A 22,995-nucleotide genomic window follows, 5' to 3' on the forward strand; every position below is an offset into this window, starting at 1 on the left:
CTCTCCTTTTGCTATAGTGGCTTATTTGGCACAAAACCCCTAAGGCATACAAGAGCTGGCATCAGGGCTGGTTTGTACTCTCCGAGGGAGCTGAGAAATTTGTTTCAAAATTGGACACAGGTCTCTAAGCTGACCTAGATGACGTTTAAAACGAAAATACTGCATTAAAAAAAATTAAGACTAAAGAGAGAGAAAAAGAGAAATGGGGCAGCAAGAAGTAAGGTCTTCCCAAGGGAATTTCTTGGTCCGCTCCATTCCTGGGAAACTCGCGGTACTGTATCTTCTCCCCGGGGCCAGCGGCCACCTAGCGCCCAACCTCCCCCAGACAGCAGCCTCTGGGCGGTCCCCTTGGCCCCGCCCTCTCCCCACCTGGGCGCCCTCTGGACACGCCTCCTCCAAGCGCCCCGCCCCGCCCCGCCGCAGTCCGACTCCCTGCGGCGCGAGTCGGCGCGCTGACGTCCGACGCTTCAGGTACTTTCCCCGCGGCCGGCCGGGCCCGGCGTGGGGGCGGGGCAGGGAGCGGAGCGCGCATGCGCCGCAGCGCCAGCGCTCTCCCCGGATCGTGCGGGGCCTGAACCTCTCCGCCGGCGCAGGCTCCCCTCGCGCCAGCTCGCTCCCGCCGCCATGTCTGCCACCGTCGAGCGGGAGTTTGAGGAGTTGGATGCTCAGAATCGCTGGCAACAGCTGTACTTGGTGAGTCTCAGGGTCGCGCAGCAGCCACAGCCCTCACCGAGGACCCGGGCTCGCGCCCGCCGGCTCCCTCCCGCCTCCCCCGCCTTCTACTCGGGGCGGAAGTGGCGGCGCGCGGGCCGCGTCAGGCGCGCGCCTGCGCCGACCGAGTCTGGTTCCTTCTGAAAAAAGACTTTGGGCGGGTGGAGGTGGGGGGGTGCTCCTCGTGAGCGCAAGCGCAGAGTTAGCTCTGGCAGGCGGCTCCAGAGCGGCGCCTGGTGGCGGGCGAGACGTACTCCGCCGCCCGGGGGGGGGGGGGGGACCGAGGAGATCCGCGGGCTGTCCGAGAGGTTTCGGGGGCGCCGAGAGAAGGGCGGTGAGGCCTCGCGGGGGCGCGGGCGGGCGGCGGGGAGCCGGCTGCAGCCTGGCGGGAGTTCTCGCGCCCAGGTGGCCGACTGACCGCGGATACCTTTCTCGCTAGTCAGGTGTTCTGTGGCTGGCTGAGCGGAGGCCGGCCGCGGCACCCGTTTACGACGGCGCAGCCCGCTCTGGCCTTGGTGTTAACGGGTGGCTCCGGGGCCTCTCGAAATGGCAGTGCCTAAACCGTGGTGACGGCGGAAGCTCCCGGCGAATCAGTAATCTTAGTGTTTTCAGAGAGCCCAGTGTCTCAGCGCGTGGGTCGTCCTCCACAAACAGCTTCCAGGAACGAGAATATCTGGCTTTGGTTGTGTTAGTTAAAAGAAAGAATAAGGATGTTCTCTTTTAAATCTTCTTTACTGAGGAATACTTGACATACAGTAAAATATACAGATTTTATGTATGGAGTTAAGCTAGTTTTCTAAATGTAAACACCTGTGTAAGCACCGACCAGGTCAAAATAACGAACCTTTCCATTACCCCGAAGGTGCCGTCATGCCCCTTCTTCCATCCCATAGACCACCGCTGTTTTGATTTGTTACTGCCATACAATAGTCTTGCCTTTTATCGAACTCATATGAATGGAATCGTGTAGTTGGATTATTTTGTGACTAGTTTCTTCACATCGACTAGAGAACTGTTTCAATTCATACAGAAATTTATTTCTTTGAAAATGATTTAGTTGCCTGTACTCTACTGCTTAATCATTAGCATATTATTCCCAAGATTAAATTGAGTGGTGAGTTAAATGTTGCTTCTGTTGTTCAGTTCACTATACAGAAAAAGAAAAAAAAAGTTTTCCTGTAAATCTGGATGATTCTGGGTTTCTCCCCGTTTAAATTCATTTAATTAAAAGACAGTAAAAATTGTTTCTTTGTCATTATGATCAGAATGTAACATTTTTTTCTTGAACACATTAGCAGGGATTCACAGGAGTAGAGTATGTTAGAATAGAGTACCAGCGTATTGGTACTCTGTTCTAACCAATAGAGTACCAATTGGTACTGGCTTTACTAATTGTAGAAAATTTCAAATGCAAATTCTAGTAGGGATCTTTATGTGAGAGCCTGCCAGCTAGCTGTGTCTTCTACAGGTACATTTGTTTAAACAGAAGCTACTGTCTCCAAGTTGCTAGTGATATATCAAAATACAGATTTGAGAAGAGAAAGGTGAATGCTACAACTTAATTCAGCTTAACATTTTGGTTAAGCAGTTTGATTTGTGTGGGGTGGGGATAGCATTAATATCTTTGAAAATTTAATGAACACTGTAATCCCTCTCACCAGAAAAATGCACTTTATTATATCCACTGAAAATTTCACATTCAGTTTCAAGGAATTCAGGAAACCCTTCCATGGACTCATGCCAAGGAATCCTTTAGTGGGTTAGTCAATGCTCTTACTATTTTTTTTTGTAATGGAAAAAGAAGAGCATTAGTTTGGTCAGTAGAAATCATGCAAAACATACTGGTGTTATAATATAAGTGGGTCACAAACCAAGAAGGTTAGTAATGGAAAGCAAGTCTAGGAAAAGGTTTTCCTTTGACTCTATACAGCCATACTACCTGTATATACTGAGCACCCGTGGTGTGCCAGTCCCTACTCTGGGCCTTTGAGATTCGGCACAGAATGCAGCAAAGTTTCTAATCTTGAGGAGCTCACAATTCTAGGACTTGTTCTTTTGATGGCCTCATCCCAATTCCCTATTTTCATTCATTCACTCCTAACACATCTATTATGTATCAGTGTTAGACTGAGTCCCAGCTCCTGAGGATCCAGCCTGATGGGAGTAGTAAATAGGTAAGAAGATGAAACATAATAGTAAGTAAGAAACGCAAAAACTAGTTTTAAGCACAGGGTGTTGTCTAATCACCCAAAGGGGTGCACCTGGGAGTTCTGGTGGTGCAGGAGGTATGGCCTTACCTAAGTCTTAAATGACAAATTGGCTTGATGAAGAGAATAAGGGAGGGGGAAAGAATTAGTGTTCCAGAGAAGGAAGGAATATGTGCAGAGGCACAGAGCATAGAACACCAAGAGGACTACCAACAAATTAGCCTCATGAGGAGTATGGAATGAAGTTGAGGTGCTGGAGGGATAAGGCTGGAGAGTAAGACAGAGCCTATTAGGTGCCTGTAGATCAGACTATGGAATTTGAGCTAGTTGATAGGACTCCTGGAGGAATTTTAAGCCTGGAAGTAACCATGGTCATACTGTATTTACTTTTAAAAAATTTTTTATTATTTTTTTAAGATTTTATATATGTATTTGACAGAGAGAGACACAGCAAGAGAGGGAACACAAGCAGGGGGCGTGGGAGAGGGAGAAGCCGGCTTCCTGCTGAGCAGAGAGCCCGATGTGGGGCTCGATCCCAGGACCCTGGGACCATGACCTGAGCCGAAGGCAGACACTTAATGACTAAGCCACCCAGGCGCCCCCCAAAATTTTTAACTTTATTTTATTATTATTATTTAAAGGTTTTACTTATTTTTTGTCAGAGGGTGAGCGAGCGTACAAGCAGGGGGAGTGTGAGGCAGAGGGAGAAGCACGCTCCCTGCTGAGCATGGAGTCCAGTGTGGGACTCAGTACCAGGACCCTGGTATCAGGACCTGAGCCAAAGGCAGATGCTTAACCAACTGAGCCACCCAGGCATCCCTTTACTATGTTTACTTTTTAGTAAGATCGTTTTAGTGTGATTGATGGGGCTATCCGTGGGCAGGTAGTACAGGGAAGTAGTCTGTTGGAATAAACCTGAAGAGAAGTGTCGACCTGAACTAAGGCAGTGGCAGGAGGAATGAAGGGGAGATAAAGATTTGAAGTGGTAAGGGGATAAGATGTGTTTGGTTCAGTTCAGTTTGGGATGCCTGTAAGGCCTCAAAATGGAAATAGTTTAATATATAAATACGGATTTCAGGGGAGGTTTGAGCTGTAAATAGAACTTTGGAAATCATGAGCGCATAGGTGGTGTTTGAGGTCCTAAATGTGAGTGAGATCATCTAGGGAAAATACGGAGGGTTTGGAAATGATGAAGGCCAGCAATTAAGGGTGTAGGTAAAGAAAGGAGCTTGCAAAAAAGACTGGAGAGGAATAACCATGAAAGTAGGGAGAAAATCGATTGTGGGTGTGAAGGGAATTGATGGTCCAGAGGCCATATGCAGTAGATGGGACAAATAAACTCAAAACTGAAAGGGCCCATTGACTTAAGTGGATGATCAGCAGATACCTTTATTTTTTATTTATTTTTTGTTTTTTGTGGGGTTTTTTGGTTTGGGTTTTTTTGTTTTTAGAGAGGGGGAGAAAGAGAGGGAGGGAGGGAGGAGGGCAGAGGGAGAGGGGGAGAGAGAGAGAAAAAATCTTAAGCAGGCTCCATGCCCAGCATGAAGCCCAATGTGAGGCTTGATCTCACAACCCTGAGATCTTGACCTGAGCCAAAATCAAGAGCTGATGCCTAACCCACTTGAGCCACCCAGGTGCTCCCAGATACCTTTAAAGAGAACAATTTCAGTGGAGTACAGAAGTCAGATGCTGGCATTGAGAAGAAGTACAACCAGATAAGTGTAGACCATTCTTTTAAGAAGGCCAACTTGACCGATGGAGTGGGGAAGGTAGCTAAAATGAAGCAGTTACGTCCCTATTTACTGAAAACCTTCAGTGGTTTTTTCACTGATCATAATGTAAAATTCAGATTCTTATGTGGCTCACAAGACCACATGGTCTGCCTTCCCATATCCCTTTCTTCCCTCTTTCCACTGGTTCTGTTCCTTGAAATGTATGTGTCCATTCTTCCCTGAGGGTCTTTATAATTGTAGCTCTCTCTGCCTTAGCACAACTTCTCCCCCTATTTTCCCCATTAAGTACCTCCTACTCATCCCAGAAGTCTCACTTCCTTGGCGGAGGGCCTTCCTGTCCCTCCCCTGCAGGATATGATCCCCTGTTACATACTCCATAGCGTTCCACGACTTCCCCTTTCATAGCATTGTGGTGGATGTAATGCGCAGCAGATTATTTAGGGAACGCAAATTTGCATTAAGCTAAACCGCTATTACTTGAGTAGGGGAAAAGTGCTTAAGTGGGCTCTCTGCTTCATCACGAGATTGGGTGATATTTGTGTTAATTTTTTTTTGTTTGTGGCAGTGTTAACTGGATTAGGAAAAGAAAGGCTTTGCTCTTGGGCAAAAACTAGATATAACTAAAAGTTGGACTTGCTTAGTGGTGTGAGAACTTTTACTTTGTACCTTACTGAAATTCTTGCAGGAAAGGAAAAATGAATTGATTATTTTGAGTCTGAAACTCTTTGGCCTCTTACGCGTTTTATCCAGTTTTGAACAGTTGCTTTTATAACATAGCTTTTGATAATAGGAGGTTTCTTGGGAATAAATTATGGGGTCGGAGGAGAACAGACTATGAATCTTCTGCACTGTCTCATCAACTTCATTCAGGCAGTTCCAGTGCCTTGTGCAGTGTTAGGCACTTAGTGGGTCATTATTTGTTGAATAATGACTTCTTACCAGAGAAGGGTGACTTGATATGTTTTCACGGGGGAGGAAGGGAGAATTAGCTTAAAGAGAGAGGTTGGAAGTTGAAGAAGTAGCAGGGATTACTGTTGGTGCCAGAAACCTCGAAAAGCAGGTGCTGATGGGAGCAAGAGCACACAGATGGAAGAACTGGCCTTGAAAGGGTACAACTGGCAGAAGTGAGATTACTGGAAAATTCTAATTTGGTTTGACTGACAAACTAATGACATTAAGGTAGTCTCAGGTTAACTGCTTTTTGAGAAATGTTCATGATTGCTTTTTTGCCTTTAGTCACTGCTGATTGCTGTCTGAATCAGGCTGGGGTATGAGAAGGGCAGAGAAAGAATGAAGTTTTGTGAGCTTTCAGGGAAGGGAGTAAAACTGTAGGGAAATGGCAAAAAAGCGCCATGAAATAATGTTTCTAGTAAATGGTGGCTCAGAAAGAATTTGGTTGACTAATCAGTTTAGGAACCATGAAACTCTTAACTGGTCATTTTTCTTTATTAGAAATTTGTAGTTCAAATACTGTCAGAGTAAGGACCATTTGTGAGTCAGCTAAGTTTTAGAAGTAGGGTATCAAGAGAAGTCTATTTTTCTAGTATTTATAGTGGGTAGCCATAGGATAAACCAAAGCTTTCTTACTTTAAACAACTTCCTTTGCAGTGTGTACTACACATTGTCCTACAATTGCTTAATCTTAGGGTTTGGGGTTTCACATGGTTGCATGTGCTCTTGCTATACAGACTCCTTGAATTTCCTTAAAAATGGTCTGCTTTCTCACACTTTGGATATACTTTACATAGGTTGGATGTGTTCTATGCCTTCCTTATCTACCTAGGAAACCTCTTCAAGACTAGCCTCTGATCTTCTTAGGCAAAGTTATGTGATTCCTGAACCCTCTATATTCTTTTATTAGACTATGAATCACATCATTTTATAACTGTCTACTTGTGTGTTTACCTCTTTGAGGGGTGCTTTGTTTTTCTTTGTTTCCCTGCCATTTGCCTGTAGTTCTGAGACATTCACTAAATAAAAGCCTACTGCTCCCCTTTTAAAATGTCAGCACCTTGGGGTGCCTGGCTGGCTTGGGGAGCATGTGACTATTGATCTCAGGGTTGTGAGTTCAAGCCCCACCTTGGGTGTAGAGATGAAAATCTTAAAAATAAATAAATAACATGTCAGCACCTTGGTTTATTCCAACCCCCTCATTCACACCTGAGGCGATGCCTGTCTGACATGAGGTTGGGACTTAATGTAAGGTTACCACCATATCCAACAGTGACACAGATGGGACCCAAATTTAGTCCTTATGATTCTCATTTCCGTGTTATCCCAATTTGCCAACGTGACTACTTACATTGCTTTCTCCTTAAGATTTACTTGAGATTAGTGACACGGAGAGAATCATTTAAATTTTTCATAGCAAGGAGAGAACACAATGTGTTATAATAGGTGGGGTCATTTTGGGATTGGAGGACTTTAAAACAGTATCTGGGATCCATGGATTAGACTGGAAAGTGTTTCCAAGTCCCCTGAAACTGTATGCTAAATTGTATGTGTGAGTGTATTTGGGTATTTTGTTTCTAGGTGATTCCATAGCTTTTGTTCTCATATGGATCTGACTCCTCAATAGGTGAGGACCACTGCTTTAAGGGAAAGCAGCCTTGGGAATGGTGCCCCAATAGAGAATATATAACTAGAAATTATGACTCTGTTTTGCCTCTGATGTATGTTCTATAGTTACTGATACCTGCCTGCAGTTGTGGAAATCCAGACAGTCACGTTTGTCCTCTTGCCTTTCTAGCTTGCGTTTTTCAATTTCTTTTCTTTTCTTTCTTTTCTTTTGAGGAGGGGCAGGGGGAGCAGGAGAGAGAATCTTAAGCAGGCTCCACACCCAGCATGGAGCCTGATGTGGGGCTCCATCTCACAACCCTGAGATCATGAACTGATCAAGATTCAGATGCTCAATCAACTGAGCCACCCAGACACCCCTCAATTTCTTGATTTTAACCAGAATCTCCAAGAACTCAAGGAATCTCCCAGATTGCTACTGTGCACATAATTCCCTATTCCCAGTTGGAGACCTGTTACAGCTCTTGCAGTCTCCTCTTCTCCTGTCATTCTGTCTCCCTGTTGATCACTTAGTGCTCTGTTAAAGTTGATGTTTCTTGGTGGTAAGCTGTTGGGGCTTGTTTATTTTTTTTTTTCATTTAAAAGATTTATATTTATTTTTGTTTGTTTATGAGATAGCATGAGTGGGGAGGAGCAGAGGGAGAGTGAAAGAAGCAGACTCCTTGCTGAGCACAGAGCCCGATGTGGGGCTTGATCCCAGAGCCCTGAGTTCAAGACCTGAGCTGAAGTCAAGAGCTAGACCCTCAACCAGCTGAGCTGCCCAGGAGCCCCTGTTGGGGCTTGTTTAAACCAACTGGCATATTAGAACTTTTCTACTACTCCCCATTATTTTGGGTAACGTGCTTAGCTATGTACTATGTCAGTCTAGCACGTAAATAAAACATAGTGGCTGATAACTGAGGAAGAAATATGGCTCAGCAGGATAATTTTAAAGAATATAAATTCTGACTCTACTGTTCTGAGTAGAATACTAATTAAGGATGTTCTAGCTTGCCTGGCTATTGTCTGAAATAGCTGTTAAAAATGAATGTAGTGCTATTTTAAATGTATTTAATGTAGTTCTAATTTAATGTTCTGTTTATGGTATAGTAGTAGTAATGTTCAGGCAGTTGTTTTGGCTTAACAGTGAAGTCCTTGCTTTTAAAGATCTTAAAATCGGGGCATCTGGGTGGCTCAGTCGGTTAAGCATCAGCCTTTGGCTCAGGTCATGATCCCAGGGTGCTGGGATCGAGCCACGTGGTGGGCTCCCTGCTCAGCAGGGAGTCTGTTTCTCCCTCTCCCTCTGCCTGACCCTCGCTCTCTTCCCCTCTCTCCCTCTCTATCAAACAAACAAACAAATAAATCTTTAAAGATCTTAAACATCTTTAAACACCTTTAAAATGAAACCTCTGAACAAGAGGAATGTCTGCATACATAAAATCCTCTAAAATTTAGTATGTGATTTCAAACTGTTGGGGTTGATGACCTCTGGGAAAGAAGTCCTGGTCAAGAAACTGATTTCAGATTAGACACTTTAATCTGTGGAAAGTGTGGTATTTTCATGTTTGTTTTAATGTACTCTTATTCCTTTTGCAACCAATATGTCTGATTTAATATGCTCTTTGTTATATCAGTTTAATTTGGTTTATGTCACTGCTCATTTGTAACTTTGTTTCAAATTGCTTTCATTTCTTTGAAGAAAATCTCATATTGAATTATTTTATTCTTTCACTGTATTTGAACAGTTTTATACTCTGAAAGCTGTCAGTTCCTCTTTGCAGTTTCTAGTTGACCCTTGAACAATACAGGGTTAGGAGCGTCAGCCCCCTGCACAAAAATCTGCATGTAACTTTTGACTCCCTAAAACTTAGCTATTAATAGCCTACTGTTGACTGGAAGCCTTACCGAAGACATAGTCAATTAACACATATTTTATATGTTATGTGTATTATATACTGTATTTTTGTAAGCTAGAGAAAATAAAATGTTATTAAAATCATAAGGAAGAGAAAATAGCCATTTTGTTCAAGGGTCAGCTGTACTTAATAGTGCTTCCAGAAATTCTTTAGATGGATTAGACTAAGGTTGTATGGCTCCCAGAGTATGTACCACTCTGTTCCTAGTCAAGGGCTGGTATGCTGGGGTCACCTTAGAAGACTGCAGTTACTTCATGACAGTGAGAACTGCTTCTGCATTGATTTATATTTTAATCATTGCCTGCTTTTCTTTCTCCCTCCCTCCGTCTATTGCACCCCAATGAAACAAGTATTAGCACACTGTTCTACACCTTGCTTTTTTCACTTAATCTTTTATCAGAAATCCTTCTATCTAGCTGTGTTCGTTTTAACAGTTTAATAGTATGCATTATTTAACCATTCATCTATGGATCTGTAGGTTATTTCTAGTCTTTGGCTATTAAAAATAGTGTTGCAATAAATAACCTTCCAAAGAAGTTGTATCAATGTACACTTCTATCAATGGTATAAGAAAGTGCTTATTTCCTTATACTCTTTGACCTCTACCCAGTTACACTGTCCAACTTTCTGATCTTTATCTGAGAAGTGAAAAATAGTCTTACTGTAGTTACAATTTGCAATTTTGTTGTAATGAGTGAAGTTGAACAGCTTCTCTTTTTTTAAAAAGCCATTTGTATTTCCTTTCTCTTTTTGATATATAGGAGTTTTGGTTTTTTTTTTGAAGATTTTATTTATTAATTTGACAGAGAGAGACACAGCGAGAGAGGGAACACAGGCAGGGGGAGTGGGTGAGGGAGAAGCAGGCTTCCCGTGGAGCAGGGAGCCTGATGCGGGGCTCCATACCAGGACCCTGGGGTCATGACCTGAGCTGAAGGCAGACGCTTAAGGACTGAGCCACCCAGGCACCCAATATATAGGAGTTCTTTACACATTAAGGAAGTTAAGCCTTTGTCATGTATTGCAAATATATTTTCAATCTCTCAATTACCTTTTGACCTTGTTTATGGTGTTTTTTCATGTAGAAAATTAAAATTTTTGTGAAATCAGATTTATCAGCCTTTTCTAGGTTTTTGTGCCATGGCTTAGAAAGACTTTGTTCTATGATTACAAAAAATTTTCTTCAGTGTTTCCTTACACACTTTTATGGGGTTTTTTTTTTTATGTTTAATTGTTAAACCAGGACTTTATTCTGATAAAAGGAATGAGGTAGATATCCAACTAACTTTTTTTGTGGTAAAATATATATAACAAAATGTTCCATTTTAGCCATTTTTAAGTGTACAATTCAATGTCATTGATTCCATTTATAATGTTGTGCAACCATTACCACTGTTTCCAAAACCCTTTCAGCACCCCAAATAGAAACTCTGTACCCATTAAGCAATAACTCCTTATTTCCCCCTCCCCCTGGTAACTTCTGCTCTACTTTCTATCTGTGAATTTGCCTATTCTAGATACCTCTTACAAGTGGAATCATACAGTGTTTGTCCCTTTGTGTCTGGCTTATTTCACTTAGCATAATGCTGTCAAGGTTGAGCTGTGTATTGTAGCCTGTTACCAACTTCACTCCTTTTTATGGCTAATATTTTTTTGTATGTATGTACCACATTTTGTTTCTCCATTCATCTGTTAATGGACACTTAGGTTGTTTTCACCTTTTGACTACTGTGAATAATTCTGCTGTGAACATTGCTGTGCAGATAGCCATTGGAGTCCTTGTTTTTTAATTTTTTTTGGATTTGGACCTAGAAGTGGAGTTGCCGGTTAATATGGTAATTCTATGTTTACCTTTTTGAGTAACTGCTAAACTGTTTTCTATGGTGCCTGCAACATCTTATGTTCCCACTAGCAGTGTTTGAGGATTCTAATTTCTTCATATCCTCACAAACACTTGTTATTTTCCATTTTTAAAATTATAGTCATGGTAGTAGGTATGAAGTGGTTTAGATTTGCATTTCTGTAATGACTAAGGATGTTGAGTATCTTTTTCCTGTGTTTATTGACTAAAATTGTGTATCTTGGGAGAAATGTCTATTCAAGTCCTTTGCCAATTTTTTTTTCCTAAGACGACTTTTTTAACTTTTTTTTTTTAAAAGATTTTATTTATCGGAGAGAGAGAGGGAGAGTGAGAGGGAGAAGTAGATTCCCCGCTGACCAGAGATCCCAATCTGGGATTTAGTCCCAGGACCCTGAGATCATGACCTGAGCTGAAGGCAGACACTGAACCAACTGAGCCACCCAGGCACCCAGTACTTCATTTTTTTAGAGTAGTTTTATTTATTTATTTATTTTTAAAGATTTTATTTATTTGAGAGAGAGAGAATGAGAGATAGAGAGCACGAGAGGGAAGAGGATCAGAGGGAGAAGCAGACTCCCCGCTGAGCAGGGAGCCCGATGCGGGACTCGATCCTGGGACTCCAGGATCATGACCTGAGCCGAAGGCAGTCGCTTAACCAACTGAGCCACCCAGGCGCCCTTTAGAGTAGTTTTAGATTCACAGCAAAATTGAGGGGGAGATGCAGAAATTTCTCATATATCTCCTTCCCTCACACATGCATAGCCTTCCACATTATCAAAATCCCCCACCAGAATGGTATGTTTGTTACAATTGATGAACCTACATTGATATATTGTAAATACCCGAAGTCCATAGTTTACCTTGGGTTTCATTTTTGGTGGTGTACATTCTGAGGGTTTGGACAAATGTACATGTATCCATCATTATGGCATCATATATAAAAATCCAGTGTTCTCCCTATTCATCCCTACCCCCTTTCCCAACCCCAGCAACCATATTGATCTTTTTACTGTCTACATAGTTTCACCTTTTCCAAAATGTCTTATAGTTGGAATCATATAGTAAGTAGCCTTTTCAGATTGGGTCTTTTACTTAGTAATATGCATTTAAGGTTCCTACATGTCTTCATGGCTTGATAGTTCATTTCTTTTGAACACTGAATAATATTCCATTGTCTGGATGTAACATAGTTTGTTTATCCATTCATCTACTGAAGGACATCTTTGTTGCTTCCTGGTTTTGGCAGTTCTGCATAAAGCTGCTATGTGTCCTGGATCATATGGTAAGAGTATATTTAGTTTTGTAAGAAACCGCCCAACTGTTTTCCAAAGTGGCTGTACCATTTTGTATTCTCACCAACAATGAATGAGAGTTATTGTGCTTTATTACCCTTGTCAGCATTTGGTGTTATCAGTGTTCCAGATTTTGGCCATTCTAATAAGTGCATATTTTTACGTTGTTTGTCCTTTTGTTGTTGAACTGTAGGAATTCTTTGTATATTGTGGTTATTAATCCCTTGTCAGATATATGATATGCAAATATTTTTTCCCAATCTGTGTGTTTCCTTTTAACTGTATATTGTCATCTGATGAACAAAAGTTTTTAATTTTTATGAAGTCCAGTGTATTTTTTTTTTGTCACCTGTGCTTTCGGTATCATAATTTAAGAAACCGTTACCAAATCCAAGATCATGATGATTTTCAGCCCCTATGCTTTCTTCTAAGAGTTTTATAGTTTTCGTTCTTACATTTGGTCTTTGATCCATTTTAGTTAATTTTTGTATGGTAAAAGTCAGCTTCATTTTTTTGCATGTGGATATCCAGTTTTCCCAGCACTTCATTCATTGAATGAATTTGCTTGCTTATTGAAATCAAATGACCGTAGATCTGAGAGTTTATTTCTGAACTTTGTGTTCTATTCCATTAGTTTCTGTGACTGTTTTTATGCTATACCACACCACACTGATAAAATTACTGTAGCTTTGCAGTAAGTTTTGTAATCAGGAAGTGTGAGTCCTCCAAACTTTGTTACTCTTTTTCAAGATTGTTTCGGCTATTCAGGGTTCTGTGAAATTCCATATAAATATTGGAATGAGGTTTTCCATTTCTGCAAAAATTGTCACGGAATTTTGATAGAGATCACATTGAATCAGTGTATCACTTTAGGTAGTTTTGTATTCTTAGTATTTAAATCTTCCAATTCATGAATACAGGATTTTTTTGTATTTATTCAGGTTGTCTTTAATTTCAGCTGTGTTTTGTAGTTTCCAGTGTACAAAGCTTTCACCTTTTTGGTTGTTTATTCTGAAGTATTCTTTTTGATTCTATTGTGAATGGAATTGTTTTCTTAATTTCCTTCTTTGGATTCTTTGCTAGTGTATAGAAATACCGATTTTTGTGTGTTGATTTTGTGTTTTGCAACTTTGCTGAATTTATTAGCTCTAACGGGTTTTGTGTGGGTGGGTTCTTTAGGATTTTCTACATATAAGGTCATGTCATTTGTGAATAAAGATAGTTTAACAACTTCCTTTCCAATTTGAATGCCTATTGATTTATTATAGCCCCCAGTTGCTCTGGCTAAAATTTCAGTACTATGTTGAATAGAAGTGGTGAAAGTGTGGGGTGCCTGGCTGGCTCATTTGGTAGAGCGTGCAATTTTTGTTCTTGGGGTTGTGAGTTTGAGCCCCAGGTTAGGTGTGGAGATTACTTAAAAATAAAATCTTTAAAATAAATAAATAAAATCTTGAAAAAAAAGAAGTGGTGAAATTGGGAATCCTTGTCTTGTTCCTGACCAGTTTTTTTTTCTAAATAACTGCCTGCTTTTATCATACTGTTTGCTGAGTATCCCATCCCTCTTTCCTCTTTCTTCCCGCCATTTAGAGTACCATCTTTATAATTTGCAGAATTCCTATATGTGTATTGAGTGAATGAAGCATGAACAAATGCCTGTATAATCTCATCTCTCTACACCTGTTCATCCTCATTTCTTGCATTTTCATCTCTTGTGCACCACAAGTTTTGTGCTCCTTATACTTCTTGCAAGACATCAGTTATTCGTTCTTTCATTTGTTTATTTTTTCTTTTTTTTTTTTAAAGATTTTATTTATTTATTTGAGAGAGAGAGAGAGTGAGAGATAGAAAGCACGAGAGTGAAGAGGGTCAGAGGGAGAAGCAGACTCCCTGCTGAGCAGGAAGCCCGATGTGGGACTCGATCCCGGGACTCCAGGATCATGACCTGAGCCGAAGGCAGTCGCTTAACCAACTGAGCCACCCAGGCGCCCTGTTTATTTTTTCATTTGCTTATTTTTATGTACTTTCACATCTTTTTTTTTTAAGATTTTATTTATTTATTTGAGAGAGAGAGAATGAGAGAGAAGAGGGTCAGAGGGAGAAGCAGACTCCCTGCTGAGCAGGGAGCCCGATGTGGGACTCGATCCCTGGACTCCAGGATCATGACCTGAGCCGAAGGCAGTCGCTTAACCAACTGAGCCACCCAGGCGCCCTGTACTTTCACATCTTAATGACTTTGCACAAGCTGTTTTGTCTGCTTAGACCTGTCATTCTCTACTTGTATACCTGGTATACTCCTGGTCATTCTTTTTTTTTTTTTTTTTTAAAGATTTTACTTTATTGTAAGTAACCTCTACACCCAGTGTGGGGCTCGAACTTACAACCCTGAGATCAAGAGTCACATGCTCCACCAACTGAGCCAGCAGGGTGCCCCTCTTGGTCATCTTTTAGGTCTGTTAATGCACTGTGCTCTTTACTCCCCCAGGTGAAAGTAAATCCACTTTCCATGTTTATTTTGAATATATGTGTGTGTGTGTGTATGTATGTGTATTTGAGATTTTATGTATTTATTTGATAGAGTGCACAAGCAGGGGGAGCAGGAGAGGGAGAAGCAGGCTCCCTGCTGAGTAGGGAGCCCGATGTGGGGCTCCATCCCAGGTCCCTGGGATCATGACTTGAGCCAAAGGTAGATCCTTAACCAACTGAGCCACGAAGGCGCCCATCTGTGTTTATTTTAAATGTGAGCATATTTTTCGTATGGTACTTATGATAGTCCCAAGGAAAATTTTGAGCTCTGAGTACGAAAAAGAGAAGGTTGTTAGATACAGTTGTACAAATAGCAGTAAACATTGACAACAAGAATAGTGATAGATCATGAGAAATGGGTATAATTTTTCAGGTCCTTAATCCCATGCAATAGAGGCTTTTTTGTTGTTCTTATCATTGAAATGACCAAAATGCAGTGATAAGAAAAAAAAAATCTACATTATTATTTGGCACCAGAGAAAGGTCTTACTCATATATTTGAGACTTAAATTTTTTTTTCAGTTTTATTGAGAAATGATTGATATACATCACTGTATACATTTAAGGCATACAGCATGATGGTTTGATTTATATGTATTATAAAATGATTACCAGATAGGTTCTGCTAACATCCATCTTCTCATATAATAGAATAAAAAGAAAAGACCTGAAGGAAAACAATTTTCTCTTTGTGATGAGAACTTTTAGGATTTAATCTCAATAACTTTTCTCTGTATCACACAGTGGTGTTAAGCTGTAGTCATCATGTTGTACATTACCTCCATAGTACTTATTTATCTTGTAACTGGAAGTTTGTATCTTTTGACCAGCTTCCTCCAATTCCAAGACTTAGGGGATTTTGATATTAAATAGTGTGAGCATCCACAAAAGCTTGGGTAAGAGTTGATGCCTGCACTTTCTGTGAAGAGGAACAAATGTTAGACATATGGAAAATTCACCTCAAGAAAGACTATTGGATCATTTAGAGCATGTGAAATAGTATAAGAAATAGAGAAAACTGGAATTCAGATTCCCAAAACAAGAGCAGGTTATAAAAATAAACCAAGAACAGGAAAGAGCTCTTAAAACTTATAAAACATAATTGTTAAAATTTAAGACTCGCTAGAAAAATGGATCATGCAGGATACCAGGTTAGCGTGAGAAAAATCTCCGAATTCAGGAAAAAGATGTTTAAAGTGAAAATTATGAGAGAACATTTAAAACACGTAAAGGTCTCAAATCTCTGTGTTAGGTGGTTCTGAGAGAACAGAGGACCCTTAGATGAAGCAGTGACCAAAGAAATAGTGGAAGTGTCTCTGAGCTGAAGAAAGCCTTGAATTTCAAGATTAAAGGGGACCACAAAGTCTTCACCAAGAATATATTTAAAAAAGCATAAAAACCTAGGTGTGTCATGATGAATTTTCTAAGTATTCATGATAAAAGAAAAAACCCTGTAAGGTAGTAAAACAAGTTATGTTTAGAGAAGCACCAGTCAGATTTGCATGAGAGTTATGCACTCTGGACACTGTATGCCAGAAGATAAGGGAGAAATGTCACCCAAGAGCTGAGAGAAATGAAATAGGTATAGAATGTAGGTTTGGGCAGTTGAAGCCAAGTAAAATCTAGAGTTAAGCTAAATAATTATAATTATTGTTATAAGCCTTAGTGCAAATGATAAGAAATTAATTTTGAAATAATTGGAAATGTAAAAAATGTGGATCCAAATTTCTGGATTATTTCAAGAAAATATGGGGGATTGGGCTGTAGGAAGAGGGAAGTGAAACCAATGATAATTGTACCATAGATTTTACCAGTAGGTTTTTTTGTTTGTTTGTTTTAAGATTTTATTTATTTGAGAGCATAGAGGGAGAGGGAGAAGCTGACTCCCCGCTGAGCAGAGAGCCCGATGCAGGACTCTGGGATCATGATCCGAGCTAAAGGCAGATGCTTAACTGACTGAGCCACCCAGACAGTCCTACCAGTAGGCATTTGATAGATGCTTTCACATTAGTAGAAAGACACAAGTTCAAATGCTTTTACAAAATTTTAAGACTAATCCCCAGCAGAATAGGAATGGTACTTTTACTTCTAAATTATTAGAGGGAAAGAGGAACAAAGAAAACTTGATTAATAAACAAGGGGAACAGGAAATAAGGAAGCATAACATATAGAAAACAGCCATTATGAATTATTTTTGGGTAAAAGAAGAAATCAATATGCCTTTAGAGACTCTAGAAAATAATGAGATGACGCTCTTCTAAAACTTAACAGGATTTGACCAGTCTTTAAAACAAGAAGGGAAGAAAAGGGTATTAATAGGCTAAGCATTTCATTTCAAGCTAGAAAAACAAAAAAAAAAAATGAAATAAAACTTTAGAAGGACAGACTGAATAAAAGGAAAGGTAAAAATAAATGAGTTTAACATCTTCCCTTCTCCTTCCTAATAGGCAGTTTAATTTTACCTATGATTATAGTCCTAAAATTCTAATGATGTTATTAGATATTATCTAAAGATATAGAACACCATTCCCGAATTTATTCTGGGGCTATAAAGATGGTCAGTATGAGGGAGTGTAATACTATGTAATTCATCCTTGTTGATTAAAGGAGAAAAAAAGTGTGGTCATGTTGAGATCAGTTAAAATAACAAAATTTTTTTAAATACTTAAGAATGAACTTAAGAAATGTGTTGGGGGGGGTGGGTGCCTGGGTGGCTCAGTCGTTAAGCGTCTGCCTTCGGTGCAGGTCATGATCCCAGGGGTGCTGGGATTGAGCCCCACATTGGGCTCCCTGCTCCTCAGGAAGCCTGCTTTTCCCTCTCCCACTCCCCCTGCTTGTGTTCCTGCTCTTGCCATCTCTCTCTCTCTCTCTCTCTCAAATAAATAAATAAATAAAAATCCTAAAAGAATTGTTTTGGGTTTGGGGCACCTGGGTGGCTCAGTCAGTTAAATGTCTGACACTTGATTTCATCTCAGGTCATGATCTCAGGGTTGTGAGATCAAGCCCTGCATGGAGCCTGCTTAAGAGTCTCTCCCTCTTCCCTCTGCCCCTAGCTCCGATCGTGTGTTCTCTCTCTCTCAAATAAATAAATAAAATCTTTTAAAACAATTTGTTAACTAGTTTTTTTGAAATTTTACTTTTAGAAAAAGTATACCAGATAAAGCAAGATGAATGAAATCTTAGCCTTTTAGGGTTAATAAAATTGTAAAGGAAATTTCCAGTCCATTTAGGAGACTAACATTTTTATGGGCACATCCATTTGAAACTAAATATTTACATTTTAAAATATGTAACAAATCATTCATAAAGACATTTTGAAGCAGAAAAATTTTTATTTCACTTCTAGTAACTATAGGCACTGTAATGAATTTTTTCCCCAAAGAGTTTGTAATTTAGACCTGAGATTAATAGGTTTATTTTATAGTTTCTCTAGAAGAAATAAGCAGATACAAATATCAGACCCTGCTTGGTCTTACATTTAAGAATTTCTTATTAATCTTACAAAATGAATACGGTTTGTTGTTGTTGTTTGGGGGGGTGCAAAATGGTGGTTTTATCAAAAGCACGGGGACAGGACCCAGGGGCAGAAAGAGCTGCAACACTGGGGTTGTGGGGGGTGGCTGATTATATACTGTGGGATTGCGGGAGGTAAGGAAAAAGGGAGGTTTCAAAAGAAATTTCATATGCTAAAGAGGACCTACAAGATATTGGAGGCCTTGCCATTGTCAAGTTAAGGTGGTTTTCCCCTCTAGCAAGGGATTAACATTAAGATAGTTGGGAGATTCCTGGAAGAATGTCACACATGTCCCACCCAGGAGTGGGGGGGGGAGCGGCGGGGGAGCTTGCAGGGTCAACATGAATAGTTTTTTAAAACTGTTTTTTTCCCTTTTTGTCCAAAACATGTTACTGTCTTCTATCCAAGAAAACAAACTTTTTATTGAGCTGAATGGTTTCATGTGGGGCTTGTAAAAGCTTGACATTCAATTTCTGTCAAAATAAGAGCCATAGTAATATAGTCAGTGATATTGTAATAGCAAAATGTAAAGGGACAGATGGTAGTTATGCTTATGGTGAACATAGCATGATGTATACTTGTCAAGTCTCTAAGCTGTACATCTGAAACTAATGTAACATTGTGTGTCAACTGTTCTAAAAAAATAAAAAAATAAGAGCCATAGTTGCTCTTCATTGCTGTGAATGGCATTCAAGGGTATATGTCAAGAATAGGCAGGGCTGTTTATGAAGTGAAGAGTAGCTGGATGTTTAGCGAGAAAGTGTAGTATTCTTGTAGATCAGCCTAACATTATTTGATCATCTGCAAATTAAATTCTGTAGTAGAGTCAGTTTAGCTCCTTACTCAAACCATATGTCCAAAATAAATTTCAAGAGATTAAATGTTATGTGTATAAAAATATTAGATGAAATAAAAAGAGAAAGTAGCTGTGTTGAAAGTAAATATGTTCAGAATTTAAAGTTAGAATCTTCTGCCTGGATGTAAGTTATAAGGCCAATGGTTGAAGTGGATTATTTTATGTTCCAGAAATTAGGCTTCTTTGCAAAAGGACATGGGTAATCTTAATATAGTCAACTATATGTGTATGTAAATTACAGATATGCTGAGGAGTTAAATGAATTTTTCTCCCAAATAGCAAATGGTGGCTCAGTTCCATTTATTGATTTTTGTTATTCCTTTGTTTATATCATGTATTATCATTCGAGGAGACTGTATGAGTTTATGCTACTGCTGAGATGGTATGAGTGCCTGGCTTTTAAACAGCTACATGATATTCAGTTGATTGGATGTACCACTGTTTTTTCAACCGGTCTTTCCTCTGTCATTGGACATTCAGGTTATTTCTAGCTTTCAACATTATAAATAACTCCATGAAAGAGATCTTTGTACATGAGTTACCCACATTTTGGGTTATTGCCCCTACAAGAGAAGTAACTAGTGAGCCAATTAGTCCTAGCTTTTTTTTGAGCAAAAATAAAAATAAATTGGATTTTAAAAATTTTTCACGATCCTTTAAACACGATCCTTTCCATTTAGATTTAGCTTTAATTAGGTAAGAGTTGGTATTGGATAAGAATAGTGGTTTTCTGGGGCGCCTGGGTGGCTCAGTCGGTTAAGTGGCTGCCTTTGGCTTGGGTCATGATCCTGGGGTCCTGGGATCGAGCCCCATGGCTGGCTCCCTGCTCAGAGGAGAGCCTGCTTCTCCTTCTCCCTCTGCCTGCCACTCTGCCTACTTATGTTCTCTGTCAAATAAATATTTAAAAAAAAAAAAGAATAGTGGTTTTCTTTTTTTAAGATTTTATTTATTTATATTCATGAGAGAAAGAGGCAGAGGGAGAAGCAGGCTCCCTGCTGAGCAGGGACCCCAGGGACCACCCCCCCCCCCCCCCCGCCCCGGGGCTTGATCCCAGGACGCCGGGATCATGACCTGAGCCAAAGGCAGTTGCTTAACAGCTGAGCCACCCAGGCGCCCAGAACAGTGGTTCTCAACTGGATATTGGTGAGGTAGATTTGAGGTGGAGTTTGCTGTCCGTGGAAATTTGGCAATGTGTGAAGAGGTTTGTCACAGCTGGGAGAAGGAATGGTACAACATTATTGCACAGAGGCCAGCATTGCTGCTGCTAAACATGCTACAGGGCACAAGACGGTCCCCACAACAAAGAATTATCCACAACCCCCCCCCCCCAAACCAAAGAATTATCCAGCCAACAAAGAATGTCAGTAGCGCTGAGTTTGAGAAACCTTGGATTTGCAGGTTTTGCTGCTGGCAGGAAACATTCTTGTAGTCTTCAGGGCTACTGTTTCTGGGTTCTCTCTGCTCTAGGAGGGGAATGTTTTAGCATCAAATGTCAATAGAGGCTGATTCTGCCAAATGTAATACAGACCTAGTAAATAGCTCAACACGTATCTTCCCATTTTGAGAAACACCATGTGTTTTATTGTTTATACAAAATGCTTATAAAATTATTTATTTTTGTGTATTGGGTATTCTTGAAAATGACTCATTCAGTGTCAGACCTAGTTATTGTTGAGATTTGGCCATACTGTGTGTATTTGAGATCTGCATTTAGCTGCATGAGGAAGAAAATCAGGCAGTAGCTGACTTAACAAATAGAGGCAGATTTTTCTTCTGCAGTGACAGTTCTGGAGGTAGGAGTCCAGAGTTGTTACTATGGCTCCCCGATGCCCTCAGTGACCCGGTTTCCTCTATTTCTGCTTAGCCTTCCTTAGAATGTGCTTTTTACCTTGTTGGCACGGGATATCTCCTCCCCATTCCCATCCCTCACCCCCAACATCAAAACTTGTACCCGGCAGGCAGAAGTGAGAAGGACAGAGATCAGCAGAGCCAGCTCTTTTGATAAAAGCTTTCCTGAAACCCAGTCCAGTGATTTCTGCTTATTCTCATTGGCTGGAACTGTGTCCCATGACTGTTGTTACTTGTACCGGAGGCTGGGAAATAGAGGATTTTAGTTGAGTTAACTGTTAAGTTAGAAAGTAATAATTAGAAACTTTGAGTAAGGAAGAATGGATATTAGGATGGCAACTAGTATGTATCTCTGGAGCCGCTTTTTAAAGTATTGGGGGTTCTTTGTTGAGCTTGACTCTAGTCTGGCACGGTGAAGGAAAAAAGGTATTGGGGGTTCTGGTCCTAAATGCACTGAAATGAAAGAAACTTAAAGAGGAACAAACATTAGAAATTTGAGAGAATGGACTCTTACAGAGTTATGTGGGTTTTTTTTTTAATTAATTGAGAAAATAGAATGTATTTGTTATGAATATTTCTTAATCCCAAGAACTTGGCTGTTTATGGTGTTTGGGAAATTAAAATCTCTTCCCTATCCCTATACTTGTTGCTCCACCTTATTTTTTTTTTTTTTTGCAACATCAGTAATGACTTGTTATAGTGAACACAAATAAGTGTTTTTCTGTAGGCTAAAAATTGGAATCAGCAACTGAGAGATGGACTTAAGTGTGGAAAATAAGTGTATATGCATAACACAAGCATTGAAGCAGGGCTAGTGTACTAGAAGGACCCTCTTTGCCCATTAAAAAAATTGTTTTTATTGGACTTTTTAAATATAATCTGGATAGCAATCCCTTATCAGATACTATTTTCTCCCATTCTGTGGGTTGCAACAACTTTTCAATGTGATTTTAAAACTATGTAGCATTAGGACTGATATTATACTAGTATTTATTAGAATTTTAGCTAGTTTATTTTAACGTAATATATGAATATATGGTTTGAAATCCCAGTAGCACAAAAAGTGTCCAATAAAAAGGAGTTAAAAGGACAGATTACTTTGGAAAGGAGGAGAGGGGGCAGGGTAGGGAAAGCCTTTGGCTATATCTGATCTGTACAGCTTTATAATTTGATACCTAAATACAAGACAAAGTGATCACCACAAGACTAGTTACCATCCATCACCATGCAGTTGGCCTCCTTCACCCATTTCATCCACTCCCGAAACCCCTTCCCCATGGGTAACCACTAGTTTGTTTTCTGTATGTATGAGTTTTGATTTTGTTTATTGTTTTGGATTTCACATATGTGTGAATCATGCAGTGTTTGTCGTTCTCCTGTGATTTATTTCATTTAGCATGCCTCAGGGTCCACCCATGCTATAATAAATGACAAGGTTTCATTCTTGTTTATGGCTGAGTAGTGCTCCATTGTTTTAATTATGTGTGTGAGAGAGAGAGAGAGTGTGTGTGTGTGTGTGTCACATCTTCTTTATCCTTTCATATATAAACAGACACTTAAGTTGTTTCCACATCTTGGCTATTGTAAATAATGCTGCAATGATGTGTTTTATTCCTTTCCTAAAAAAAGAGGTTTGGGGGCACTTGGGTGGCTCAATCAGTTGAGCATCTGACTCTTGATTTCTGCTCAGGTCATGATCTCAGGGTCTTGGGATTGAGCCCCATGAAGGCTCCATGCTTAATGTGGGGTCTGCTTGACATTCTTTCTCTCCCTCTCCCACTTCCCTCACTTGAGCATGCACGCTCTCTCTCTAAAATAAATAAATTAAAAAAAGATTTGAAGTGGATATTCAGAAGTGGCAATAAGTGTTTAATCTAACTTATGGTAACATGAGTGTGATATTATTTGTATTTTTCTGTTGGAAATATTTCATAATGAAAACAAATTTTTAGTTACATAAATCTGTACCCTTCCCTAGATG

At 40.1% G+C, this 22,995-nt stretch overlaps 1 protein-coding gene across 6 annotated transcripts in view; it reads left to right on the forward strand.

Annotated features, from left to right (window-relative positions):
• Window positions 1-497: 497 nt before the first annotated feature.
• Window positions 498-22,995, forward strand: part of PTPN2 (protein tyrosine phosphatase non-receptor type 2) — an 88,646-nt gene continuing 66,148 nt past the window's right edge. The window contains exons 1-2 of one of the 6 annotated variants that reach the window (XM_027575342.1): window positions 992-1,045; window positions 12,228-12,263. In XM_027575342.1, the coding sequence (XP_027431143.1) occupies window positions 12,261-12,263 (3 nt within the window). In that variant the 5' untranslated portion in view covers window positions 992-1,045; window positions 12,228-12,260. Of the gene's footprint in view, window positions 694-991; window positions 1,046-10,353; window positions 10,956-12,197; window positions 12,264-22,995 lie in introns of those variants that run through there. The other 5 variants (XM_027575339.1, XM_027575340.1, XM_027575338.1 and 2 more) reach the window with 5 other exon arrangements.

Source organism: Zalophus californianus, chromosome 14, assembly GCF_009762305.2.
Source record: "Zalophus californianus isolate mZalCal1 chromosome 14, mZalCal1.pri.v2, whole genome shotgun sequence".
NCBI classification, from domain to species: Eukaryota; Metazoa; Chordata; class Mammalia; order Carnivora; family Otariidae; genus Zalophus; species Zalophus californianus.